This window comes from Anoplolepis gracilipes, chromosome 14 (assembly GCF_047496725.1).
Source record: "Anoplolepis gracilipes chromosome 14, ASM4749672v1, whole genome shotgun sequence".
NCBI lineage: Eukaryota > Metazoa > Arthropoda > Insecta > Hymenoptera > Formicidae > Anoplolepis > Anoplolepis gracilipes.
Window position 1 is genome coordinate 3,970,674 of NC_132983.1, and position 25,420 is coordinate 3,996,093.

A 25,420-nucleotide genomic window follows, 5' to 3' on the forward strand; every position below is an offset into this window, starting at 1 on the left:
AGCGCTAGTGTATTGAAAATGGCGACGGCAGGCTGTGTATCGCGACGCATTTCATCGTACGCGCGATATTTACGCAGTATCACGCGAGTGTACACATCATGGCGTGTTGACAGTGACTTCAAGAGATTCCGGAAAGGTGCCGAGCTACTGGTTACCGCTTCCATCGGGTTCCTGTTTGCGCAGCAGTATCTACTACGACCAAAAGTGGTGCATGCCTTGAAACCTCGCAAGGTATGTATATACATATATATACATTACGATTTTACGACGCAGCTAGCTGAGTTGGTCTAATGTAATATAATAACATCCCGCGTCATCGTAAGGGCCTGAGCAAGATTGTCGTAATTGTTGTCGACAAAAGTTATAAAAATTAACGCAATATAATTGACGTGAAAATGGGCCGTATCTGTTACATGTAATCGATTCTGTCAATTACGACAATGTTCAGACTCGAGCAGTGGCGCGAAGTTGACCGGCAAATCATGACAGCCACGTGGACTGGACACCCACGTGCGCGTGAATGAACGGTATTATGTAGTGTAAGCTGCACTAGAGAGCACTTATAATTCATTTTGCTTTTTATAAAATTGGTATATCTATAGAAAAAATTTATTTTTTCGGTTTAAATAAACAGAATAAATATTAACAAAATATAGAAAATTTTTAATAAATATACAAATATATAGACAATTTTACTGCTGCACTCAATCAATATTGTATATGTTTCAATTTATAATTAAAATTATTTAATATCATCTGGATTTTTTAAATATATACAATTTTGTATAAAATGATAAATTATTGTAGGAGCAATAATTGTAACAATTAATAATAGATGTATTCTTTTTGTCACAGTTTTAACTTTTTTTTTAAATGCAAAGAACGTATATACATTTATTTTATTTTAAAAATAAAATAAAATATAAAAAATTGTATTTTTAGCTTCAATTTTAAATAATTATAAAAATTATTATTTTAGAATAGTTATTTTAAAAATACTTTGGAATGAGTCACTTTTATTACTACATTTTTACAGTGCAACTTACAAACAAAATCGTGTAGGAAAAAAATTAACAGTATTTTAAGTCCAATTTTAAACAAAATAAATTATTTTGTATTCATCATGATTTGGCAAGTTTTTATTTAAATATTTGAAATGGCGAAATATTTTTAAGAACATAATTAATTGTACTTAGCATACTTGGAAACAATTTCTAAAAAATTATTTCAAAATTGTATTGTACGATTACGTTTTTTTTACACAGAATGACAATAAACCGAATTTTTTTCGTAATATTTATACTTATGTAATACTCCGGTTAATAATTGAAAAAAAAATAATACGAATATCATACAGAAGAAGAAAAATTAAATTTTTTAATCTTAAAAAAATATATAATACATGAGTCAGTCATATTCATATTATACATATATGTATAAAGGTTTTTTTTTTTTTTAAATATGTAATTCTAAATCTCTCTCATTTATTTTTTCTTTTATCAGAATGTTGATAACTAGTGCATCTCATTGTATGTGTGTGCATATATTTTTAAATTATTTAAAATATTCTTCGATATTATTGATGATAACAAATCATCCGCAGGCGAATAAGATATGAGAAAGTAAGAGAGAGAAAGAGCAAATTTTTCGGTGCGTTTTAAAAGGAGTTTTTGGGCACGTCGGCGATGAAGGTGCTCGCGATTGATCTCGGTCGATCTTCGGTCGTGAGAGACCGAACGTGTAGGTATGTTAACTTAATAACATAGCCCGCGGAGGAAGCGGATCAGCTTTTGTGTCAAACGATCTTCAAGTGTACCGGCGCCACGCCCTCCGAACGATCACATAGTTGATATGACTCTGGTTTAACCAGGGCTGATCTTTCAACGTCTCTATTACAGCCTGAGAATCCCAGGATTCTCCCAAACAGTCGACTATAGGTGGATCAGGGACGTAGAGGATTAGGCCGTAAAATTATGTTTAGATCTTTTTTTACGCAGCATCCTTTAAACAACACTATATATTTAGAAAAAGTGCATTAAATTTTTATGTAAATAATAAAAATATTTATTGTATGTCTCAGCGTCTCAGATAATAATTTTTATTTTGCTAATAAATTAATGTTATAAAAAAATTAAAATTAAAATAAAATTAATCGTATTATATATTATATGTATATATATTCGCGGCAATTTTTAATATGTGATTCTTATGGTATAATTAGATGTATAAGTTGGATAATTTTTTTTTTAATGAAAAATTTTAATTTTAAGAAATTATTTCAAATAATGCCTATTGATTTCTATTAATATTCTAAATCTTAATATTATATAAAATTTTCATAATTATTTATTGGTCAGTTTGCATTATTTTTTCCACCTTTTAATTTTTTTAATATGGCGCATATCATTAGCCTAATGTCGAGCCTTCAATTATGGTTTATTAATATTATGAAAGGTTTTTGGAATGGGAAATTTCTTAATTACCGTATCATCACTTACAAGTTAGACGTTAACATACGTGTTTCATCGATCATGCGAGTTTTTTCGAGAACATGCCGGATATCTTTTTTTTTTAAAGACATTCTCTTTCCCTTTCTTTCTTTTATAAAACGAGATAGATAAATGACTGGTGTTTTGCGCCACAGTTTGTGTTCACAAGCTGTGCTCGCAAATGCAGATGCATACGGTCCTTTACCACGAGACACCCTAATTTGAGAATGCGTTGTATCTCTAAATTGCTTCCTTTCCGCACCTTGCAGCACATGTATCCATCAATTACCGCATGAGAAGCATGGGAAAGTTAGATTGAATGTTTGGCAGTTTCATGTTATTTATGAGGTAGTTTGACGAGATATACCAAAAGTTTTACGCGCTTGGAATATGATTAGCACGCAGTTATATGATATACTATTTAAAAATATTAGCAAAATATATTTTTTGAAAGTTGATATAGTTAGATTTAGATTATTTTTTAATGTAAAATTAATGTACAACTTAATTTGGTAACATTAAACTTGAATTCAAATTGCATAATATTGCTAGGAAATGTTTTTGCAAATTATCAAAATATTATGAACTAGATATTTAAAAATATTATATAATTATAAGAATTGAATTATAATTGGATATTTTCTAAAAACGAGTTTAATATTAATAATGTATAATATTAAATAATTTTATAATTATTAATATTATTATTTTGAAAAATCATAATTATTAGAATGCTTTATTGTGATGCTTTTATTATTCTTTTGAAAAGAATAGCCGGGAATGCGGAGAAATTTTACATTTCCTTCTCTTCTTTGCAACTCGCTTCTTTTTAAAAAAGAAATTACAAAATTATGTATATCGATATTTTTTTATATAAAAATACGAAGCGTATAATTATTCGTACATGGATACTTTTGTGGTATGCACATCTGATAATCAAGTTTATGACACGCTCAACATCCCATCATCTCTCTGACTTGTACGAGAGTTTCAAAGATATTCTTTGACCGTACCGCTGCCAAGAATTCGGCGAGAATAGGACGTAGGCAGGACTGCCAGAGTATCTTGCTACGTGAAGTGCCGCACGTCTGCACACAATTTATGCGAGATGCTTATCTAAATTATTTCTCGCGATATAAAGGCATTAAAACATATAACGATACATGAGAATTACGTAAACATAACAGTATCTTAATTTCATCTAAATGCAGGTTACCTACTCTCTGGAAAAACATGGAAAACCGGGAATATTTAGGAATTTCTTTTGTATCTGGAAAAATCAGGGAAGTTTTATGGAATTATTTATTGAGATTCAGGGTTTTTTTCAAAAATTCTTTTTTTATAATTTCGCTTTTTATTACGGTATCTATTGTTTCTCTTACCTTCATTCAAGTACGTAGGCTGGTTGTGCAATGTAAAAAGAACGATTGGCATCAGAAATGCGGATGTAAACATTGTATCACCATATATTTATTAGGCATGTGAAGCACCATACAAAATAATGAAGCAAGATATTAATATGAATACATTAACCGTGGCTTTTTGTTACATTCTTTAATGCATAAAAATTTTTAATTTACTGAATATATAGAGAAAGAATATTTATTTAGTTAAATTTATAAATACGTTAAAATAAAATGTACTTGCATTTTTCAATTAAATTAGAAAATTAAAACAGTAGGCAACCAAAACGCATTTCAGTGCAATTTAACGTACATAGCTCAAAGCGAATTATTAAAATTTCTGTCGAGAAATAAATATTCTGTCTTATAAACGTGAGAAACACGTCACTCAATACATCACGCATTATTATAAGATACGACATGACGTTATCACCGTGCATTACGTATGCACGAGCTTGTTTGACTAGCGGTTTGCGGTAACTAATGGACCTGATCTTCTTCTATTATTACTTTCCATCGAGATGTTCCTATCGACAATATTCACGAGTCCTCTTGAATCAAGATTCATTATAAGAGGACTCCTGCAGGAGACATATATGTGGGAACATCAGGGCATATAGTATGCCTCCAATCAGAATACTTTTTTTTTCAATGAAAAAGATTTACATGTCCGAATATTAGTCCGTAATTGGATCAACCCTTTTTATGATCGATGTACCTTACACTAATTGGATCATTGGATTTATTTATTAGAATATAAATAATGTATGTTTTATTCGTTTAAAAAAAAGTGAATTTTATGATTTGATTTATGGAATACGTTTCTAAAGATTGCCACCACTTTTAATATATTTATTAATTGTTTTAAAAACTTATTATTAGAAGCAATTTTTTGTTTAAGAAAAATTCTAACATTGAATAATTCTATAAATCCGAATTTGTATAAATATACAAAGATTTTATTAAGATAAAATCTATTTGAGATTGAATAAAACAATATTTTATTTGATTTAGTAATTGAATTTTTATATTTTATATAATTGATAAATTTTTACAATATTTCCAACTATTTACGATACAATTTATTTGTATAATAATATACAAAATGTATGAAACTTTGATAAATTTAACATTAAACATAAAATATGACTCCTTAAATTTATTATTTTTTATTAAAAGTGCTGAATTTTTTATTTTAAAAGTACAAATAAATTTCCAAAATTTCATTCTTTCAACAAACTAATATATGTATGTAGTATATGTACAAGCGATTCATCTTTGCCTTATAAGCATTCATTACACACTCATTTTTAAGATTGCTCTGTAAAAGTTACGCGCCATTATTCATATCAATGTTTACCTATACACATTTATGCAATCTTTCTCCCTTCCTACGTGCGCGGGCGCGGCAACATCGTCGTTCATGTATCTCGAATAATTCGAACGCGAAAGAGTGATGGATCGGCCGCGTATACACCTTCGTAGGTATTATCAACGATAACGATAAATCAGATCGGAGCTTCGACGCTACACGATTAAGAACCTCGAAGAATCGTCAGGACGCGCACGTGTGTGCACATGTTGCGTCCAATATGATGCTATCCGATACCGGTCAGCTTGTCGATCCCTTGAGGGAAGTCGAGAACAGGAAAAATAATTAACACGTGTGTGAAGAGCTTTCAGTCATATCATCTAAAAAAAATATATATTTATAGGATAAATAAAATTTTCATAAAAATGTGAAAGTTGCTACTAGATCTAATTCTTATAATTCTTTTCTTTTTTAATTTGTTAAAATTAAGATTAATTTAGAATTGCATACACATTATAATTTTATACATATACTTATAAAAAAATGTATAGTATATTAAATATCAATTATTATTTATATTTTTTTTTTGTTTAATCTACACTCGCTCTCTCCGTTAATTCTACCTTCTAATATGACTGTTCACAATTTGTAAATAGAAAATAAATTTTTACACTTTTGCAAATCCACTCGTTGCAGACAGCTTGGCTAAAACATTTCGCTATCACTCTTGAGCGTGCACAATGCGATACTAAATGATAATCTGGCGATATGATATGGGATAAGAACGCCGACACGGTAACACGTGAATATGGTCTGATTAGCATGATAGTATCAGTCGCGTGGGTAGACGTGGGTCAACGTAGGCGTGAATGGACTTTATGTATTCGATCGTTTTTCACGTTCATAATCAATTCGCACACGTCGCGTATCAAGCTACCTGCAGCAACACGTTAATCAAAGATATTTTCAATTGAGACGTGCTCAGACTTTTACTTGAATTATATGTATATATATTCCTTGATATATCTTTTCTTAGATAGTGATTTTGATATATGTATGTCTATAAATGTGTGATTTTGACATTTTAAATTGATATTATAAAATTTATGATTTTGCTATTTTAAATTTTATAAAATTTCAAAACATACAAATATTTAGTACGAACATTTAGTAAATGAAAGACTTTTCATTAAATAAAGAATTAAATAGAATATTATATATAATTATATATTTGTATTAGATTATAATTTTATTTCTAGATTTCCTGAATTTCTAAAAATTTTTAAACATGTTTTGTCTTTTTCTAACTATACTGTATATGATTCACCTGATAAACATACAAACGAAATATGCTATTGTCTTCTTACGTGACAAGCTATCTCTTTACGATACAATCGATACCTACCGCATCGATGACGAGTGTACACCAAGACTCGTCGTCGTCGGAAGGCACATCGAATCGCACGCTACAACGTGACCCACGTCGACCATCATCATGGCGATGAGTTAATGCTAATGAATGCGCAGGGTGATTCGTCTAAATTAATTAACGCTTCCTAAACCACCATGAAATTAGCGCGTGGGACGTGACGCGTTAGGTACTCATTATTTGGCTAATGGCCCAATAGCAGTGTGGGCGATGTTTCACCGGGTGTGGGGTATCCCGGTGCTCACGCACACATCGACGGCTATCACACGTACTTTGTATCTCACGTAAGTGGATGCGTGCAAAGGTGGAGCCGGTGCACGTCGCGTGTTACCGCGCTATGCATCAACGACGAAACAATGCCGGTGTAATTGAATATTTTGAGGGGATTATGATTTAAGAACCGCCGTCGGCCAGGCGAGAATCTTTCGCGCTCTTTCATTCTTTTTTTTTTTTTTTTTTTTTTTATCACTTTTGGTTTACACATATGTACGACGATACACTAAGTGCGCGCTATAGCAAGCAATAAATAACGATTTTGGCGATCGACAGACCTTGTTTTAGGACTATGTACGATGAAACGTAATTTGTTGAGATAATCATAGATTCTGTAAATTCTGCTGCCAATATTTGTGTTATGCAAATTTCACATCAACAAGTCGTTTGTGTGTATAATGAATGTGTTGTATTATAATGAATATTTTTTATTATTATAATTTAATATTACAGAGATAAGATTTTTAAATTTTAATTATACGAATTTTTTATCAATATATTTGCAACGTATTTCTTTATAATTTATTAAAGACAGAATTGAAAAATTAGGACTTTACACTTTGTAGTATTATAATAATGTGAATTCTTTCACTTATATATGTTTTATACGTGAAATTAATTATATACTATTTTTCTATCTTTTAGTACTGTTTAATCATAATCTATATTGAAAGACAAAAGAGCTTAACGATATGAGAAAGAAATAAATTCTTATTGTATTCATATTTTGTAAAAGAACCCAATAATTTGTTCACTGTCAATCATTTTGAGCATGGGCGGTTAAGACTGGTTCAAAGGTTGAAAAGGACGTGGGCGAAACACACGGCCACGAGAAAAACACCGAATCGGTTAATCACAGAGCGCCGCGCGATAATTTCAGGGTAGTTTGCACGTAACACGCAACCTGGCAACGCTCCCGGATGATCATAAGATTTTTCTACACTCGCAAAAATACGAGATAACTCTCTATATCCTAAAAATCTTTAAACTTTACAACATATTAAAAAGACTAAATTATTTATATTATAAAAGATATATATATATATATATACTTATTTTAAGTCATATTACATTAATACAATAATTTAGAAATATAATTTGCATATAAATGATTAGAATAAATTGCTATTTTTGTTTTCTTATTTTTAATTTAAATTACTTATATTTGTATTTATTTATTTTTAGTACATTTTTAAATTAAGATTTTACAAATAAAATTTTAATGGTATATTTTTTTTATTTTAAATAAAAGAATTTTATTTTGAAAGAATCTTTTCAATTTATTTAATGAAAATTTAGTAAAAATTTAAAGAATAGTAAACATACATATATAATCTCTATTAACGTAAGATTAATTCTTTATTAAGAATTTTTGTCGCAGATTTAAGTAGAGATTCTTTCTATGACGTTTTTAGATGTTGTAAATTATTCCACATTTTGATAATGTCGAATATGTGTTCGGCATTTTAATGCATTTATCAACGTAGAAAGACAGAACTTGCCGAATTACCGGAGAAAATGTCCCTCTCTAGGACGAGAAACAGGTTTATTTCCTTTAAGAAATCGATGGTGTGTCCGATCCGCTTGGCACAACCAGACTTGTAGTACATAGCTTGTACGCAGATATGGATCTGACTGCACACACTAGTGCATCAGTATGCAACACATAACCGGCGCGTCCCAACGTCTCTCCCCTACGACGAGATCCTCTCTCGCACGACCACAAATCACGTGACCCACCTTCTTCTTCTTGTGGTATCGCGCGAACCCGGCAATCGTTATCGCGTTATTCGCACGAGATTCGAGACCGTGCCGTTTATTTTCTCGGCGTGCCTCCGTGTCGGATTGAAGATTCGACGCGCAGCTCTCTCTCTCTCTCTCGTGCAGATGAGAGAGACGAATGATCTCGGCTATCGATGCGGGTAGCGCCTTAACATGATTCCGGAAATAGAGAGAAAATGATTGTGATAAACGAGGGACAAACGATAATTCCGTCGTGTGCCAAATTGGTGCCAAACGCGGCAAAACTAGAACGCGTTCGCGCGATTTGCAGAAAGATATAATATACGCGATAATTTATGTAAAGGAAAAAACAAGGATGAGAAAAAGGAAAGATTATTCGCTCTTGAATAATGTAACACATGTTTTAATTTTGCTTATAAAATAATATTAGAAAAATTTTCTAGTTTTTTTAAATTATAGGTAAGTGTTAGTATCATACGAAGTTTTAAATTTTCCTACTAAATTAAGTAAAATATACATTTCTTAGATATGTTTCCTAATTTCATTCAAGCAAGAAAAATATCAAGTTTAGAATGATACACGGCATTTAATCTGTGACATATATTGAGGAAGGGAAATTTCTACCGATCTCTCCATCGAATATCCAATAAAGTAGACCACTACAAGTCTCTTCGGACATTGAGATCTCTTCAGGACCGATAATATAACTACTACCCTCTTCCGTGAATTGAAAGGATCGATTTTATCGTGAGACCGAAATTCAAGTCCACGAACAACCCTTCAAAATGTTTTCGTGACCGACTAATCCAAGATACTCTTTTTAGAATCATTCGGACCACCCAGTATATTTATGCGGCTATTAATTTGATTTGAATATTTCGAATAGAAGCAATAAACTGCAACCTCGTGTCTATTATTAAATGGACTCTCTCTTTTTCGAATCCTTGCGACAGATATACGAAAGATACGCAGGAATCGATTCATGTCCATCAAAAAGTGAACAAGCGTTTTACCAGATTTCGACTTACATTATAGTTTTTATATTTAACACATTAAATTTTTCCAATCTTTGGAATAATCTTAGCTTCAGTTTTAAGCTATTTTAAGAGGAGATTTATTGTGACAAACTAATATTTTGCATTATTCGTGTATATACGAACGTCGTATATTTTTGTACGAAAATAATGACAAATGATGATGCAATTATTACAACAAATCGGTATTAAAAAAAATTTTATTAATTACATAAACATGTAGATACGTACTTCTTCGTTATTTTTTTTATAAATATAGAAATAAGTTTTTTTTTCTGCTATGATATAGTACATAAATTTTTAATCAAATAACGAGAAACATATGTCAGTGTTTCTATTGATGTAACATTTATGGTTTAAGGATGGTTAATAATGCAAAAAGTAAAAATTTTTTACCCCTGGTGGGACTCGAACCCACAATCCCCGGTTTAGGAGACCGATGCCTTATCCATTAGGCCACAGGGGCAGTTATATTTAACCACCCTTAGCATGCGATTCACAATGATGACTTTTAGTATCAATGAAAATAGTATTGAGCGTGGGATAAATGGGATATTATTTTCAGATCTCGACTAGATATATTTTTAAAAAGCATACGAATTAAAATATAAAAAATAATATGTATTATTTTATATATAATTGCATTTTAATATTATTTACAAAATTACATACAAAAATATTTAAAATATTTAAAAAATATAAAATTTTTTAAAGATTGCAAGGGAGAGAGAGAGAGAGATACACTTTTCGATATGATGCAAACGCTTAGATATATTTGTGCAATCTAATCTTGATTTTATGCATGTAAATGCATTTATGGATATAAAATATGAATGCATGCGTATATATATTTTACGCACGACTGCCGATTCGCTAACTAATTATCGCCTACGCTCAAACATTTCATCGCTTACGCTTAAGCAACTCATTAGTGAAATTGAACTTTACAAATTTGTAGATTATAAGTATTCAGATTAGAAGTATTGGTAATATCATAGTTGCATGATAAGTGTAAGAAAGTGTGAAATAATAGTTTATTACAGAAATAACTAAAATTGATATTGATATTAATTAAGTATTTATCGTTGCATGAATGATATACATTATCTATGTGTGTTTTTTTATTTATTTTGGTTTTTTTTTTATAATACAATTATTATTTATTCTTAAGATGTACAGAAAAGTATTTGATACGTGAAGAAATAGTTCATTATTGTTTTTTTAATTAAATTTTTTTCTTAAATACTCTCTTTACTAAGACTACTTTTTATCAGAGGTGGTCATTGCTTAAATAAGTGTTATTATTTCACATTTATGTGCTGATTTTTATATCTTCAATTTATTACGTTTATATTATGTATATAATAATATGAATGCAGAATAAATCGTAAATAAATTAATAAAAATTCTTAATATTATACGAGTAAAATATATTTGATCAAATCTTTTGATCATCACAAATCTATAACTTCTCGAAATATCTATTATTATTATTTTATATATAGATAAATTTTTTTTTATAATCTTTAAATAATTTTAAATCTGGATGCTGCTGATATTGTAAAATCGCCTTACTTTATCTCGCGTATCATCTGCCCGCTGTATAGAACTGATTGTGAGCGGAGAAAAAGCATAACACACTTCAAGGTCTACCGCATTTTCTCCTCTCACACTCTGACGCCTCCGTTTAACACCCATCTACACAAAAATCGACAGCCGGCGCCTGTTCTCGCGCGAGTTCTCAACGTCGATGCCTATCGTCGCTGCTATCGATTTAAGTCGAGAACGAGGCGAAACAACTTCGAAGAAATTGTTTCTACAACGCGGCGCGTCGCGTGCTTCTTTATTGAAAACTATAAGTAGCGACAAGGATGAAGAGGAGTGCGAAAAGGAGAGATCCTCGGAGGTGAGAAACCGGTAAAGGGAAAGAGGGTTCGACGAGCTGTTTTACGGGCCTTTAGATGGAAAGGGCCTTAATCACCGTGGTACCCGTTGATTGGCAGGAGGAGGGCAACGAGCGAAAAGGAAAAGAAAGAAAGAGAAAAGATGGCAAAAAGATCCAAGAGGACGAAAAGAACCTGGGTCTCTCGCACTTAGCATAATGTTCACCGCGCCTGTCATTACCCACGACACCGCTAACATGCCAACCTAACACCCAGCGAGGTCCTGGACCAGGTAGACGCGAAGATGTATCTTAACAGACGTTAGTTACCTTCACATCACGGTGAACATAAGAAAGGACACCACCTGTTCGGAATATTGATCGAGTGCGATTTAACTTAAATCAACGCTATCACTTTTTGCTCTCGTCATTGCGTCTTATTTCTGTGCTAGAAGGACGAACGTCATCGTATCGGGGAAAAACACGTCGATGCATTTGCCAACTATTGCTTTGGATATCGATAATGGTCTCGAATGTATTAACGCTACACCGATTAACCGGCCAAGAGTTGTAATCTTCGAGAAACTAATTGTTTTAGGATATATAACAAGCGATGAGATTTAATGAGATGTTGCAGAATTTGCCATCATTTTTGCTTATGTTATTTAATCTAGCGAGAAAGAATCTAATATTACGGAGATTGAATGACATGAATATTAATAAATATTGATAAATGCGTAAAATAAAAATTGGATGCTTTGATAAAACCTGACAAGAATATAAATGCATTGTCTTGAGAAAAGCTCAAGAAAATTGCAAATTAGTTTTCTATATAATTAAGAAATAAAATTCTTTTAAATTCTAATATTCTTTCTCAAAGTGCATTAGACACGTGATAATTTTATATACTTTGAACAATAAAATTTATTTTGTTACTCTGTCGTACATTAATTTATAGGAACGAGTAGGCGGTCAAATGATATGTTTCTCGAATCTTCTCGAGGAGACCTTAACGGCACTTGGTACCTCATAAATTGTCGGTCTCGCGTATTAGGTCCATAAAGGAGAGAAAAAATCGATTTATGGTCGTGGAAACATCCTCGTCCCGTAAACGATGGTTTTTGTCCCGTCGCTGTTTCAAATAGACTCTGCGAGATTGCGAAATAAAGAGCCGTGAAATTTGTCAATTATGTGGATCATTTCTTAAAAATGTTTTGTAACACGTGTCCGGATATGAAAAAGATACTAGACCTTAATCAAGTAGAATTATCTATATTAAAGTTACATTGTTTTCTATTATAAGTTGTTTTAAAATAATTTTTTTTCAATTATTTGTATCAATTATATATATATATATATATATATATATATATATATATATATTATAAACATTTTATTATAATTAATTCTAATTGTAAGTAACATAATTTCCCGGACAATTTTTTAGGAGACTTGCAGAATAAAATTGCTTTGATCAGCGCAAAAAAGCGCTGTAATATTTATTATAAATGTCAGTAGTATAGTTTTTTTATCACAATGAGAAATGTGATTTATTTATAGAGGCAATTTTGCGAAAGGACATCTGATCCACGCGGAGTATCTGGTTACAGTGGCACTTATGGAAATGCTATGAATGACAAACATAACTTGCCGAGGATTCTGAGGTGGCCGAAATATTTACAACTGTTTATAAAAATCATTAAAAGAGAAAAAGAAATCTGAAATCGCGTAATATATTTTTAAAAAATTAAGAATAATAATAAATAATAATATTTCGATTTGCATACAAATGTAACTTTGCGACAAATATCGAAAAATTAACATAAGTTTAACAATTAACCACTCTTTTTTCTGAAAAGGCCCTAACGTTTTTTTTTTATCAAAAATCTAATTTATACATTCGCAAATTCTTATATTTCCCGCTTGATGCTAAGATATCGAGAATTTATAACGAAATTTGACATTGGAATTGGCAACGGATGATTGTAAAAAGATCATCTTATACGGAAGCTTGAACTGTCAACAATACGCTTATTATTTGCGAATAAATAAAAGCCGCGTAACGTGTACGAGGTAGCCGGCTACCTGGCGGACGTAATGATAATTTAAGTCGTTGAGAGACGAGGTAGCTCCGATGGCTTCTCGGTGCACAGCAGCAATGAATTCCCCGTGATATGATGCTTCCTGGGCTGAACGATTCAATTTGGTCGGACAAGATCGCAAATTCACGTCGTTAAGCGAACCTCGCGACAACACACCGTTTGGCGCTTAACTACAACTTACGTGGTAATATATATTATGCATACAATATGTAAGCTCCATATGTAACAAAGTAAAGGCGAATTTATATACGACGCTTTCGATGACTACCTTAAATAAATAATTCTGGAATTTGCTGTTATAAAAAAGACTGCTGACTAAAAATGCTTTAGTTTTTCGTCAAATTTCTACAATTTTTTCCAATATATTTCTTATATTTAGAGGGGATGATAGGAATATAAAAATTATCCATAATTTTTAGATCACAAGATTTAAAAATACCTGTTGGTTTCATTATACGGAACTTAATATTTTTTTTGTTTTCGAGAAGAACGCTTCTTCATGAAGATTCATTTACAGTATACTCGAAACGAGTAAGACTCACAAGAATAAAAAATTTTGCCGACAAAGTGGGGTGCGCTCACGACGATGAAAAGGAGTCAACAATAAAAAAAAAATGCCGGGAAATGGAAATTCGAGAAGTTCCAGCCGAGCGGACTCTCTCTTTTCTTGCTGTCTATCTTCGAGGTATTCTTAATCGTTTATTAAAACAAGAAGGCGCGAATGGCACCCGTGGAAGCTTATTTGTAATTTAATCTCTCTTTAAATTATAGACAGTGCGACACACCACCGCTCAGCAGGGCGGCACGACTCGAATTGCATTTGCTCGACGAACGCGCAGTCGAAGCTTTGTTTTGCTACTTGTAATTTTCGTGATCGTTTTTCAGTCATATTTCATGGTACATAGGTCTATCTACAGAGTATTACATGCTATCATTAGCTAATTTCTGTTGATTTAAGACCAAACGCCGTTCCTTTAATCTTAAACAGGATATGACTTGGAATATTTTTTTTCTTTATGCTGATTATATTAAAACATGTGCTAGTCAATAAAATATTATTATCTTTCAAAAGATGCAAAAATTGATGTTTTGTAAAATAAATAAAAAAGTATAGCATAATATTTTTCCTCTTTTTTTATTTCTAAAACATACATGTGTGTAACATATATTTAACAGAGTAAAAGATAAATTTTAATAAAATATACAAATATAGTTAAAAATTACACTGTTTTAATAACTTTCTGTTTTAATCATACTTTCTTCTACTGTAATTAAATTTGTATATCAATTTGAGTAAATTTTGCATTTTTTTTAGCATTTATTTTTCGTCTTTTAAAAACGATTTAATTTTGTAATCAATAATTGTTGTGGGTTGACTGCGAGATTTATACCAAAATGATGATGATAATAAAGATATACATTTTCATTTATGCGAATTTATGGTTAAGAATCTGCAGTGAATAAAAGTGCGTGGATATTATCGTTTCTTTATTTTATTTCTTCATTTTTGAATGCACCATAAAATGTATCTGTCACTAACTTGAAGTTAACTTACTGTTACAAAATGACAACACGCGCTGTTTCATGGTGCAAGTAAAAATGACAGAATTAAAAGTGCAAACTAACATGATGTTATATTGATCATTTCGCTTATCTGCTCATCGGCCTTGTCAATGAATTGTTCGAGTTTTAATTCATATTTGAATCGACGAGCATTGATAGGAATCAACCTGTCTGTATTTATTCATTCAAAAAAATAATAGAATAATCAATTTTTGTTGAACCTTTTATGTTAAATATTGTACTTTGAAATTATTTTTTAATCTAATTGTGTTAAAATCGATTTTTTAAAAATAGTTAAATATGCATTTGAGTAAAATTTAAAATGTTTTCATAATTTTTAATTTCAGCCATTAATATTTAATAATATATCGCAATTATAGTAGTATAAATAATAATTATTATTTATTACAAAAATCTGCCACTAAATATTAAACCAGCGACTGAATAGGATTACAACGATTACAGTGTAAAATTATTTAAACCGATAAACTCGATAAGTAACATCTATAACATTTTATAAACTCGATAATATTTAAAGTAAATTAAATGGAAAGTGTACGCTAAATCTAACTAAATTACTGTATGCAGATTACATCGGCTTAACTGTTCTCGTAATGCGCTTTAGATAGAAAATAGTCTAGATAAAATCCGTATCATATACAGTGGCTTGTCGCCACTGTTCGTGATTAGATAATCTGCTTAACATTAAAAATTATAATTCTATCGTGAATCTAATCATATTCTCAAACTAATGCAGAGATTCTCAAAGATAATACATAATGTAATAGAATACTTTAAAATGATGTGACACTTTATCATAAAATTATGAAATTAATATTTAATATTTGTTATTCAATATATCCCTATTATGTTTGAAATTTTATTATAAAACAGTATAAAAATCTAAAACAAATATTACGCGTAATTAGAGAAAATTGTTTGATCACCACTGCTAACATATAACTGCGATCATGGTCTGTTCATTTAAATTTAAATAAAAAGAAAGTATGAATTGCGAAAAATGTCAGTATAAATTTATGCGTTCGGATTTCTCATTCTCCATTTATACGACGTATGCACCTTGCATGTAATTGAGAGAAATTTGCAAGCGTGTTATCATGTTTGTTGAAACATATTGATTATATACTTAAGCATAAATATTGTCTACTTCTTTTATATATATATATTATCGGAAAAATTAAGTAATTAAAGCTATAAAAATTAACCAATAAAAGTTAGAAATAACTCGGATTATGATATGTGAAAGTATAAACAATGTAATATTACTGTTTAAATCAAATATTAGAAATTATTTAGAAACGTTAAAATTGATTTTTTGTTTCTTATAAAAGACATATCTATTAGAATATTTATCGTACATGATCATTGAAATTTTTGTCAAATTTTTCTTTATTCTTTAAGAATTAAAAACGCATTGCAACATTTATTGTTGCAGAGAGAAGATGACTTTCATAAAGCGGTAAAATTAACAACGAGGGAAAGGAGATTCATAAAGTTTGCATCAGTGATGTACGATGGTCAATTATATATGACTCCTCAGGATTTTCTTGATAGTGTCATTGATGCTGAACCTCGACGTACGTAACATACATTACATTTAAATATATGCTTTGCATTTAAATAATTTTAAGTAGTCAAATTATAATACTGAATTATGATAATGAATTATAATAATGAATTAACGATTAAAATTAATAATGAAATAGAATTCATCATTTTAATTTTAATGATACAAAATGAAAACTGAAGAGATATATTTAGATACTATTAATAAAAAAAGAGTTTTAAAATAATGTATATATAGTCTTTCTCATTATTTTAATATATTTTTGGAGAAATATTTTTTTTCTATAAAAAAAATATTTAAATATTTTATTTATTTTTGGTGTCAGTTTATTTTATTTTACTTGAACTGTATATAAAACAAAGCTTTGATTATATGTTAGCAAATACTGATGTCAATTCTGAAAATTTGTAGTATTTTTTTGATGCTCTGGAATTCATATTAAAGATGTAGTGTTTAATTACTATGTTCAATAAACGTTTCTCGACGCAGCATAAGCGTGCCTAATGATATTTTTAGCGAGGTTAAAGAGACGCGTGTTGACCGATCAAGAACTCGAAGTGATGAGAAATTCGACTTCCTCACTACACCATGGAAACCCACACATGTTCCGAAATTTACGAGATAAAGGTGAGTCAATACAAATATTTGTAAAATGAAATGAGATGTATATAGTAATTATCAATATATAAGAATGTATTTAGCATACATTTATAGCAAAAATAAATAATAATCGTACGTAAGAATGGAAATATTTAAAATATCTCTGCAATTCATCATATTAATTTATTAAAAATTTATATATGCTTAGAAAAATCAAAAATGTTATCAGATATTTTTATTTTAAAATTTTAATCGACTTATACGTCGCGCATCAATAAGCAAAGTTATAGTTAAAAGAGAAAATTCACAAGATAAATTTGCAAGCTTCAGGTGTTACCATTCATGCCTGGAAGCTTTCTACCAAAGTATGCGATTCGACGAGAAAAATAATTCGACGAGACGCACGTGATAAGTACGGCTATCGATTGCGATCAACATGATCGCGATTTGCAACTTGTATTTATACCGGCGCATACTTGCCCGATAAGTAAGTTTTCGCCACCTACGCAACGTTGGCAGATGTAGGATCGTATCGTTAGTTTAATGCGTTTCCGCGTGCTTTTTATGCGTGCATTGCACGTTTGTCACGCTAATGGAAATGCAAATAATCAGCAAACGGACCGATGAAGGCGACGTAGCCAGTTTCACACCTCCTTTAATAATAACGAGTTCCTCGGCTTCGTATGACGCTCTACTTTTTTCTCTCTTATTTTTTTTTCTCTTCGTCTTTTTCGTATGCATGCGAGGAGAAATTCCACGAGTGCAGATAAACGAGTCCGTGAATCGTTTTTAAAAATACTGCGTACATTCGCAAGACAGCTTAAGGAAATTGCAAGCTATTGAGCTACCGCGTCGCGCGATGTTAACGTAATGTCGGGGCATTCGTTAATCATTCATCATAGTTACTTCACCGATTGTTTCGTAAAATCATCGTGATACCGTAATCACAATTTTCTACATTTCGAACATTCAAAATGAATAAACTCATAGAATTGTTGATAAATATTCACAGAATTATTTGTTTATTTTGGAGGAATTAAAATTGGTTACTTGGTTTTTTCATTAAATAATTTTGTAAGCCTGTCTTCAGGAATAAAGCGAGAAAAAAATGAATAATTATATGGAATGTTTTAATAACCGATATAAAATAAAACAACCGACTTTCTGATGCGTTTTCTATTATAAGTAATTAAGAAATAAAACTTATACAACTAAATCTTAAACTAAATTTAAAAATTAAAATTTATATTTTACCTGATAAAAAAAAATTAGAAAAAGACGATAATAAGTATCACTAATGTATTTAAATAATGATATCATTATATGTCGGCTTGCTGTATTAATAATTCTACAAATATTTTTGACGACAGAAATATTTATGAAACGTTAGAGCAGAAACGAAATAACAGATTTACATGCATAGGACATCATCAGCAGTAGATTTTTCGACCGCTGTTTTCTTAATTTTCTTTTGGCCGTTAAATATCTTCGCTTTCAGAATCGTCAAGAGATTTTACGAGGTGGTTATGATCTGTAAAGTAGCCCTTTTGTGTTACAATACATATGCGAGAAAGTTAAAACTACGCCACAAGAAAATATATTTAAGATCAAAATTTAGGTGCGTCCACGGATCTCGCTTTTGCTATTAAATTCTAAATTATTGATCCTTCCCGAAGACGATAGCTTTCTTTAAAAAATCTGGAATCTTGTAAGGCGTGTCTTACGTTTCGATAGTAGTGTCCTGTGTTTGACACTAGATATCATAAATGTGTTTGGTATTACAGATCTGTATAAATCGCGTTATACTTAAACACGGATTAGCTGGAAAATAAAATAGAGTTCGAAAAAATTAGGAAAGAATTTACGAGTCATAGAAACAGAATCGTGTGATATCACCTAAATTTATTTGTTATGGAAAAAATATTTAATCTAACAGTAAATTCGATATATTTTTAATTACTAACGTCGAAATTATAACAAATGCATATAAAAAATATACGATTATTTATTTTAAAATAGATGTACAATTTTTTAAGAACTTATTAAATTACTTCGCAATTTTAAATTGCTAATCCTTCTATTTTCAGGAATTATTTCTTACACGGAATACTTGTTTCTTCTATCTATCCTGACGAGTAAGTTTCTTGCCGATAGCTGTAAACATATTTATGAGGTAAATTGTGTAATTTAAATGCATAAAACGCTTAAATCAAGTGTAGTTGCAACAAACTACATGTTATAGATGAAAAAGCGAACAATAAGATGTCGCGTTCGTTTTGTTTATGTGAAAATTATTATTCGCTCTGAAAATTGTAATCCAGAACAAAATTCGTAAATAAAGATGCAATGCGGATTATCTCACATATTTTGTATTAGAATTTGTATATAAATTTGTTTTTTTTTTTTTTTTTATTCACAGAAGAAAATTCAAATAGTATTTCATATAAAAATTCCGCGTTACAAAATTACTTTGTTAATATTGAGTATCTCAACATAATGCTATAAATTTACCATGATAATCGATCTTGTTGTAGAGCCGAAAACTGGTTTCCAAATCGCTTTTAACATGTTCGACACCGATGGAAACGAAAGAGTTGACAAAACTGAATTTCTCGTGGTAAGATAGTCGTACCGTATATACGTGCATGTTTTTATTTATTGCTGTTGTAGAGACTATAAAGTTGTTGATAAAAATTGTTTATTATTTTTTTCTTATTGCACCTCGCAAAATAAATCGCTGCAGTTTACACAATTTTGATAGCAATGAAAAAAAATTTCTTTTTAAAAGTATTAAATTATTATTGTGTATAAAATGTATATAGTTTTGGTAAATAAAATTATTTTATAATAATAATGCACATTATTTTTTGATAAATATTTTTAATGAATATTTTGTAATATATGAATATTATTTATTTAATATTTTTATTTCTTATTTGTTTATTTCTACTTATGTGTTCAAAGTTTTATTTAATACTCTAAATTGCGGATAGTAAACCTACAATCTACTGCTACAATTGTGCAAATTTTACAATATTTGATATAAACATATGACTGTAGCATATATTTAAGATCCAAAGTTGTGATGTTAAAGGAGAGGAAGATTTCCATCTTAAAATGTTCGAAATTTCGTTTCTCAAAAATATAAAACGTATTTTCATTGAATAAAAACTTATTTCCAGTTTGACCAGAAGGAACACTTATGATCTATCTACAAGAACTTCAATCACTATAAGAAACTTTTATACTAATGATTGATTTACATAAAATAGTGTTTATCGTTCTCGCAGATTCGTCGTTTACTCGGCGGCAGCCTGAAGGAACGTGATCTCGACGAGCTAACAAAACGTGCAGTGAGTTTTAATATTTCTTCAATCAGGATGGTGTCAAAATTTTTGCGCTCTACTATTTCAGATATATTTTAAAAAAATATCTTGCACAATAAGTAATCATATAATATAAACGTACAATATTATTATTTAAATTATTATTGTTTACTATTACTAAAAAAAAAAAATTATTTGTTGTTTATTATTTTTTATTATACAAACATTTTTGCTAAAATTTTGGTTAATATTTTTATTTTATTATAATTTTATGATTAACGTTATATTTCTTAAACTAATGCTTTTTTTATTTATTTCGAAAAATTAGTTACGTGCCATAATTGCTCCCAGTGAAGAGAATCTATGCAAGGCAAAGCTTCGCGAAACTCGTCCGACTAAATCAAACGAAATTATCTCAAATTCTTATGTAAGTCAATAAACAAAGAGGTAAACCAATATCTATTATGTATTTAAAAAATTAATGTACTTATATAACAATTATTGTTTAATTGTGGGTATCTCTGTGCAATAATGTTTTATCTTACATTTGTATTATCTTTTATTTGTTAAAAGTTTTTTTAAATATTTTATATTTTTATTCTTTTTTTTTAATAAGTGCAACAATTGAAAGATTATATAATATTTATATAAACAAGATTGACGAACAGAAAAATTACATGTTTTAAACAATTAATAATAATATTAAAAGAACATTTGGACTGTTAATCTATTTAATAATCGATTATAATATTGCTAACATAATTACTGAAATAAAATATAAATAATATATTTCTGGAAATATATGTAAATAATAACTCTTTTTGTGTACATTGATTAAATATAATCACCATGTCATCGTGAATTTAATCACAATCCATCTCTTGCCGAGTCATTAAATATGTTAATATACAACTTATCCTAATATATTTATCGCTGCACTAACACTATTTACCACGTATTTCAGATGCACTAACTGGATGCTGAACCATTGCTGTCTCATATTTTGTCCTATTATTTTAGAATACGCATAGGTTTATTAATACAAAATGTAATTAAATATAATTGTAACAAATGTAATTGTATTAAATGTATTAAATAATATCGCGTATTTTCTTTGCAATAGCAATTGCTTTCTCTCATATTTTTATTTTCAATATAGATGGAAAAGATATTTAGTCACGCATGGAGGGGTCGCCATGGATGCGAAACCAAAGAGGAATTGGAACAATTACAGGAACGTCAGAAAACACCGGAAGAGATTCAAGGCCAATTTATCGATGACGAACAGGTATCGTTATCGTAATATTATTTATTTTTATATGCGATTAAGATAAAACGTGATAGAATAAATAAAAGAGAGAAAATTAGAATATATTAATTGAGATTAAAAAGTGAATAATAAAATAATCTTTATAAAAACGTCGATTAATTTTTTGCAATTTTATTTGACTGTTTTATGATAATTTACATTTTTTAATTTTTAAAAAAGATAGTATATACAATCTAAAATATAAATTATTTTACAATTTGATTTTAGTGCATTTATAAATTAGAGAATTATTACATTTTAAAGAATATTTTAACTCGATAAATTTATCAGTTTATCAATAGTCTTTATTTAAATTAACAAAAGTTTCTTGATGAACACATGAAAATTAATATATTATATGATATAGGGTTTACAACGACGTCATGCTGTAGATACTACATTGATGATACATTTCTTTGGGAAAGATGGTACAAATGAATTGAGATACGAAGATTTCAAATGCTTCATGGAGAACTTGCAGCATGAAATATTAGAACTGGAATATCACGAATTTAGTAAAGGACTCAGCACGATTAACGAATTGGATTTTGCTAAAATTTTATTACGATATACATACCTCGAACCTGACGAGTAAGTTCAATAATTGTAAATATTTTAATGTTTACTTTTAAAAATTTATCAGACAATGTAAAGAGAATATTTTTGATATATACAAATATACATATTTGTTATATATATGTTTTTCGCTCTGAATCGAGCTAAACGCTATTTAAAATTTTTTCTATTTAATTACTTTGTCACCGTATTTTTTAATTAAAAATTAGAAATTGCATAAAATAAGTTAAATAATTAAATTCACAGATACGATAAATACTTGGACAGAATGTTGGATCGAGAAGACTTGCATATTGGTATCACATTCGAGGAATTCCGTCGCTTTTATCAATTTTTGAACACTCTAGATGATTTTGCTATAGCGATGCGAATGTACACATTAGCCGATCATCCTATATCCAAAGGTAAAAGATTAATTGAAATATTAAAACCGATTGTAAGACATTGAAAATACTTGTTGTGAAATATGCAATGCGTTGGAAATTGGAAATATTTATTTATATTAAACATAGATTGATTTTTTAAATGTAAATGTTTTGAAATATTTTTTAAATATATCTTTAGATGAATTCCAACGGGCCGTGAAAATATGTACGGGATCGATGCTTTCAACTCACATAATCGATACAGTCTTCGCGCTATTTGATGTGGACGGAGATGGCCAACTCTCCTACAAAGAATTTATAGCAATTATGAAAGATCGATTGCATAGAGGTTTTAAGGTAAGGAACTACGGATTTATACTTTCTTTTTTAAAGCTTATTAACGTCTTACAGAAATATATATAATTTTTGAAATTAAATGCTGTAGGAAATCAAAGCTGTAGAAATGGTTGCCGTTTTTCAGGCACCGGATGTATTTTCGAACAATTTAGATGATATAAAAATATTAATTGCTAATATCAAATAACTCGATTTGTTGTAGTCTCAACAACGTAACGAGGGTTGGGAGGCATTTAAATTTTGCGTAAAACAAGAGATGAAAGCGCCCTAATGGAAAATCGTGTAATATAAAGAAGTGAAAAAAACAACGACATTATATGTAATAATAATATTGATTATTATATCGGATTGTCTTATAGATGCTTATCTTACTAATTATTATTTTAATAAGAAAATTTTTTATTCATACTGTTAAATCTATAATAATGTTAAATTTAATTATTTATATAAATATATAAAACAATTATTTTATTCTTACTGATAATAAGTCTGACTCTCTACTGATAAAGTAGATCTTACTGTTAATAAAAATCAGTAAAAAGCTAAATATTAAAGAAAGAAATTATCTTTTTGCAATGTCTTTAATGTTAAATATTTTATTGTAACATCTTCCTAAATTATTGTATAATCTCGTGATAAAAAAAAAATGTGTTTCTGTAACTATCTGCCTCGCACAAAAGATTCTCAGCGATCAGGGAAGTCATTCTTTATACTGTATTATATCGTAGGGTGACTTGGAATTCGTGCAATTTGTGTAGATACCTATATATTTTGTAACAAATCTGGAGTCAGTGTTTTTTTCTTTATATAAAATCAGAGATCATTATTTACTGTTTTCTATAAAATTTTCTATAAAATTTATCAAATATCTCAGTATTACATTTAAAATTAGTATAAATCAGATTATAATATGAACTTTTTTGTATTTTAATTAACTCTAAATTTTTAATAATAAATTGTAATTATTTTTCTAAATATAGAAACATTTTTATGGATTCAATAATTTACACAAAATCCACGATTTCTAGGATATGTATTTTGCGCAAATCTATTGTCAAAAGTTAAAATATTTAAGCACTACGTAAATTGTATGCATGTTATAAATTGTGCTATAAAAATGAAGATAACGAAAAACTAACTTATTTTAGCCTTGAATAAGCACTTAAATTTAGCAACAATATTTTTAAAGACAGAACTATTATTTGTCTTTCGATAGAAATCTTTACCTAATTCTACAGTTTTCAAATTAAACGAAATATAAGCAAAGTTAGTATATTACTCAGGGTTGTAGAGACAATTACATCGTGAAAATAAAGTTGATATCGTCCGCTTACTCTTTAATTTAAACAAAATACAGTGTGTCCTACATACAACAATCCGATTTTATGTTTGTACTGTCGTAATTATACGTTATCAGTCATCGCACCGATTGCGCCGGTATACTCATGAGATATACTCTCAAGCCGACGAAAAAAGGCGTGCCACTCCGTAGATTCCGGATACGGTATCAGAACATTTCGTTACGCACAGAGATTCTGTACAAAGCCTGTTAGTTTCAGAATGGCGAAATGTGTAATTACTGTCTAAGAATTCAGACAGTAGTCAGCTTCCCGACTGTCTCAAATTATCGCGAGACATATAATTGCATAAGATTCATTGTCGCATGTCAGTTGAATGACTCTATTAAGATTAATAAATTATTTAATTATTAAATAGATTAATAAATTTCATTTAATTATTATTAACTGACATTAAATATTTAATATAATATTTTTAAATAATATTTTTCAGATATTTCAAGTTTTATAAAATTAAAATAATGTTGTAATTAATAATATCAGAATTTTATTGGATATGTTACATACACACACATATATATATATATATATATATATATATATGCTTGTTCATTTTTTTTTATAATTCACATTTTATATTAATTATATTATATTTATATTAATTGCTAATTGCGTTATTAATGCATTATTTATTGCATTATAACAAAACTTTTTTTATCATTAAATATTATTTTTTATATGAAAGATTTAAAGGTTTAACTTAAATTTTTG

The 25,420-nt window shown here is 29.3% G+C and overlaps 1 protein-coding gene and 1 non-coding gene across 3 annotated transcripts; one reads left to right on the forward strand and one right to left on the reverse strand.

Moving 5' to 3' along the window:
* Positions 1–25,076, forward strand: LOC140673441 (calcium uptake protein 3, mitochondrial-like). Of its 2 annotated transcripts, XM_072906430.1 has the most exons (12): positions 1–231; positions 16,687–16,828; positions 17,335–17,445; positions 19,506–19,553; positions 19,953–20,035; positions 20,709–20,771; positions 21,073–21,171; positions 21,904–22,032; positions 22,421–22,644; positions 22,876–23,033; positions 23,194–23,351; positions 23,554–25,076. In XM_072906430.1, the coding sequence occupies exons 1-12, from the start codon at positions 19–21 to the stop codon at positions 23,620–23,622; spliced, it is 1,497 nt and encodes a 498-aa protein (XP_072762531.1). In that variant the 5' UTR covers positions 1–18; the 3' UTR covers positions 23,623–25,076. The 2 variants fall into 2 exon arrangements, with proteins under 2 accessions (XP_072762531.1, XP_072762532.1); XM_072906431.1 differs by lacking the exons at positions 20,709–20,771; positions 21,073–21,171.
* Trnar-ccu (transfer RNA arginine (anticodon CCU)) lies at positions 10,077–10,149 on the reverse strand. The gene has a single exon. It is a non-coding gene; the product is annotated as a tRNA-Arg (tRNA).
* Positions 25,077–25,420: the final 344 nt, after the last annotated feature.

Coding starts and splice junctions, on each gene's coding strand:
- LOC140673441 (XM_072906430.1), top strand. CDS start 19: ATGGCGACGGCAGGCTGTGTATCGCGACGCATTTCATCGTACGCGCGA. Junction 16,829..17,334: donor CATTGATGCTGAACCTCGAC/GTACGTAACATA, acceptor TGATATTTTTAG/CGAGGTTAAAGAGACGCGTG. Junction 23,034..23,193: donor CGATCATCCTATATCCAAAG/GTAAAAGATTAA, acceptor ATATATCTTTAG/ATGAATTCCAACGGGCCGTG.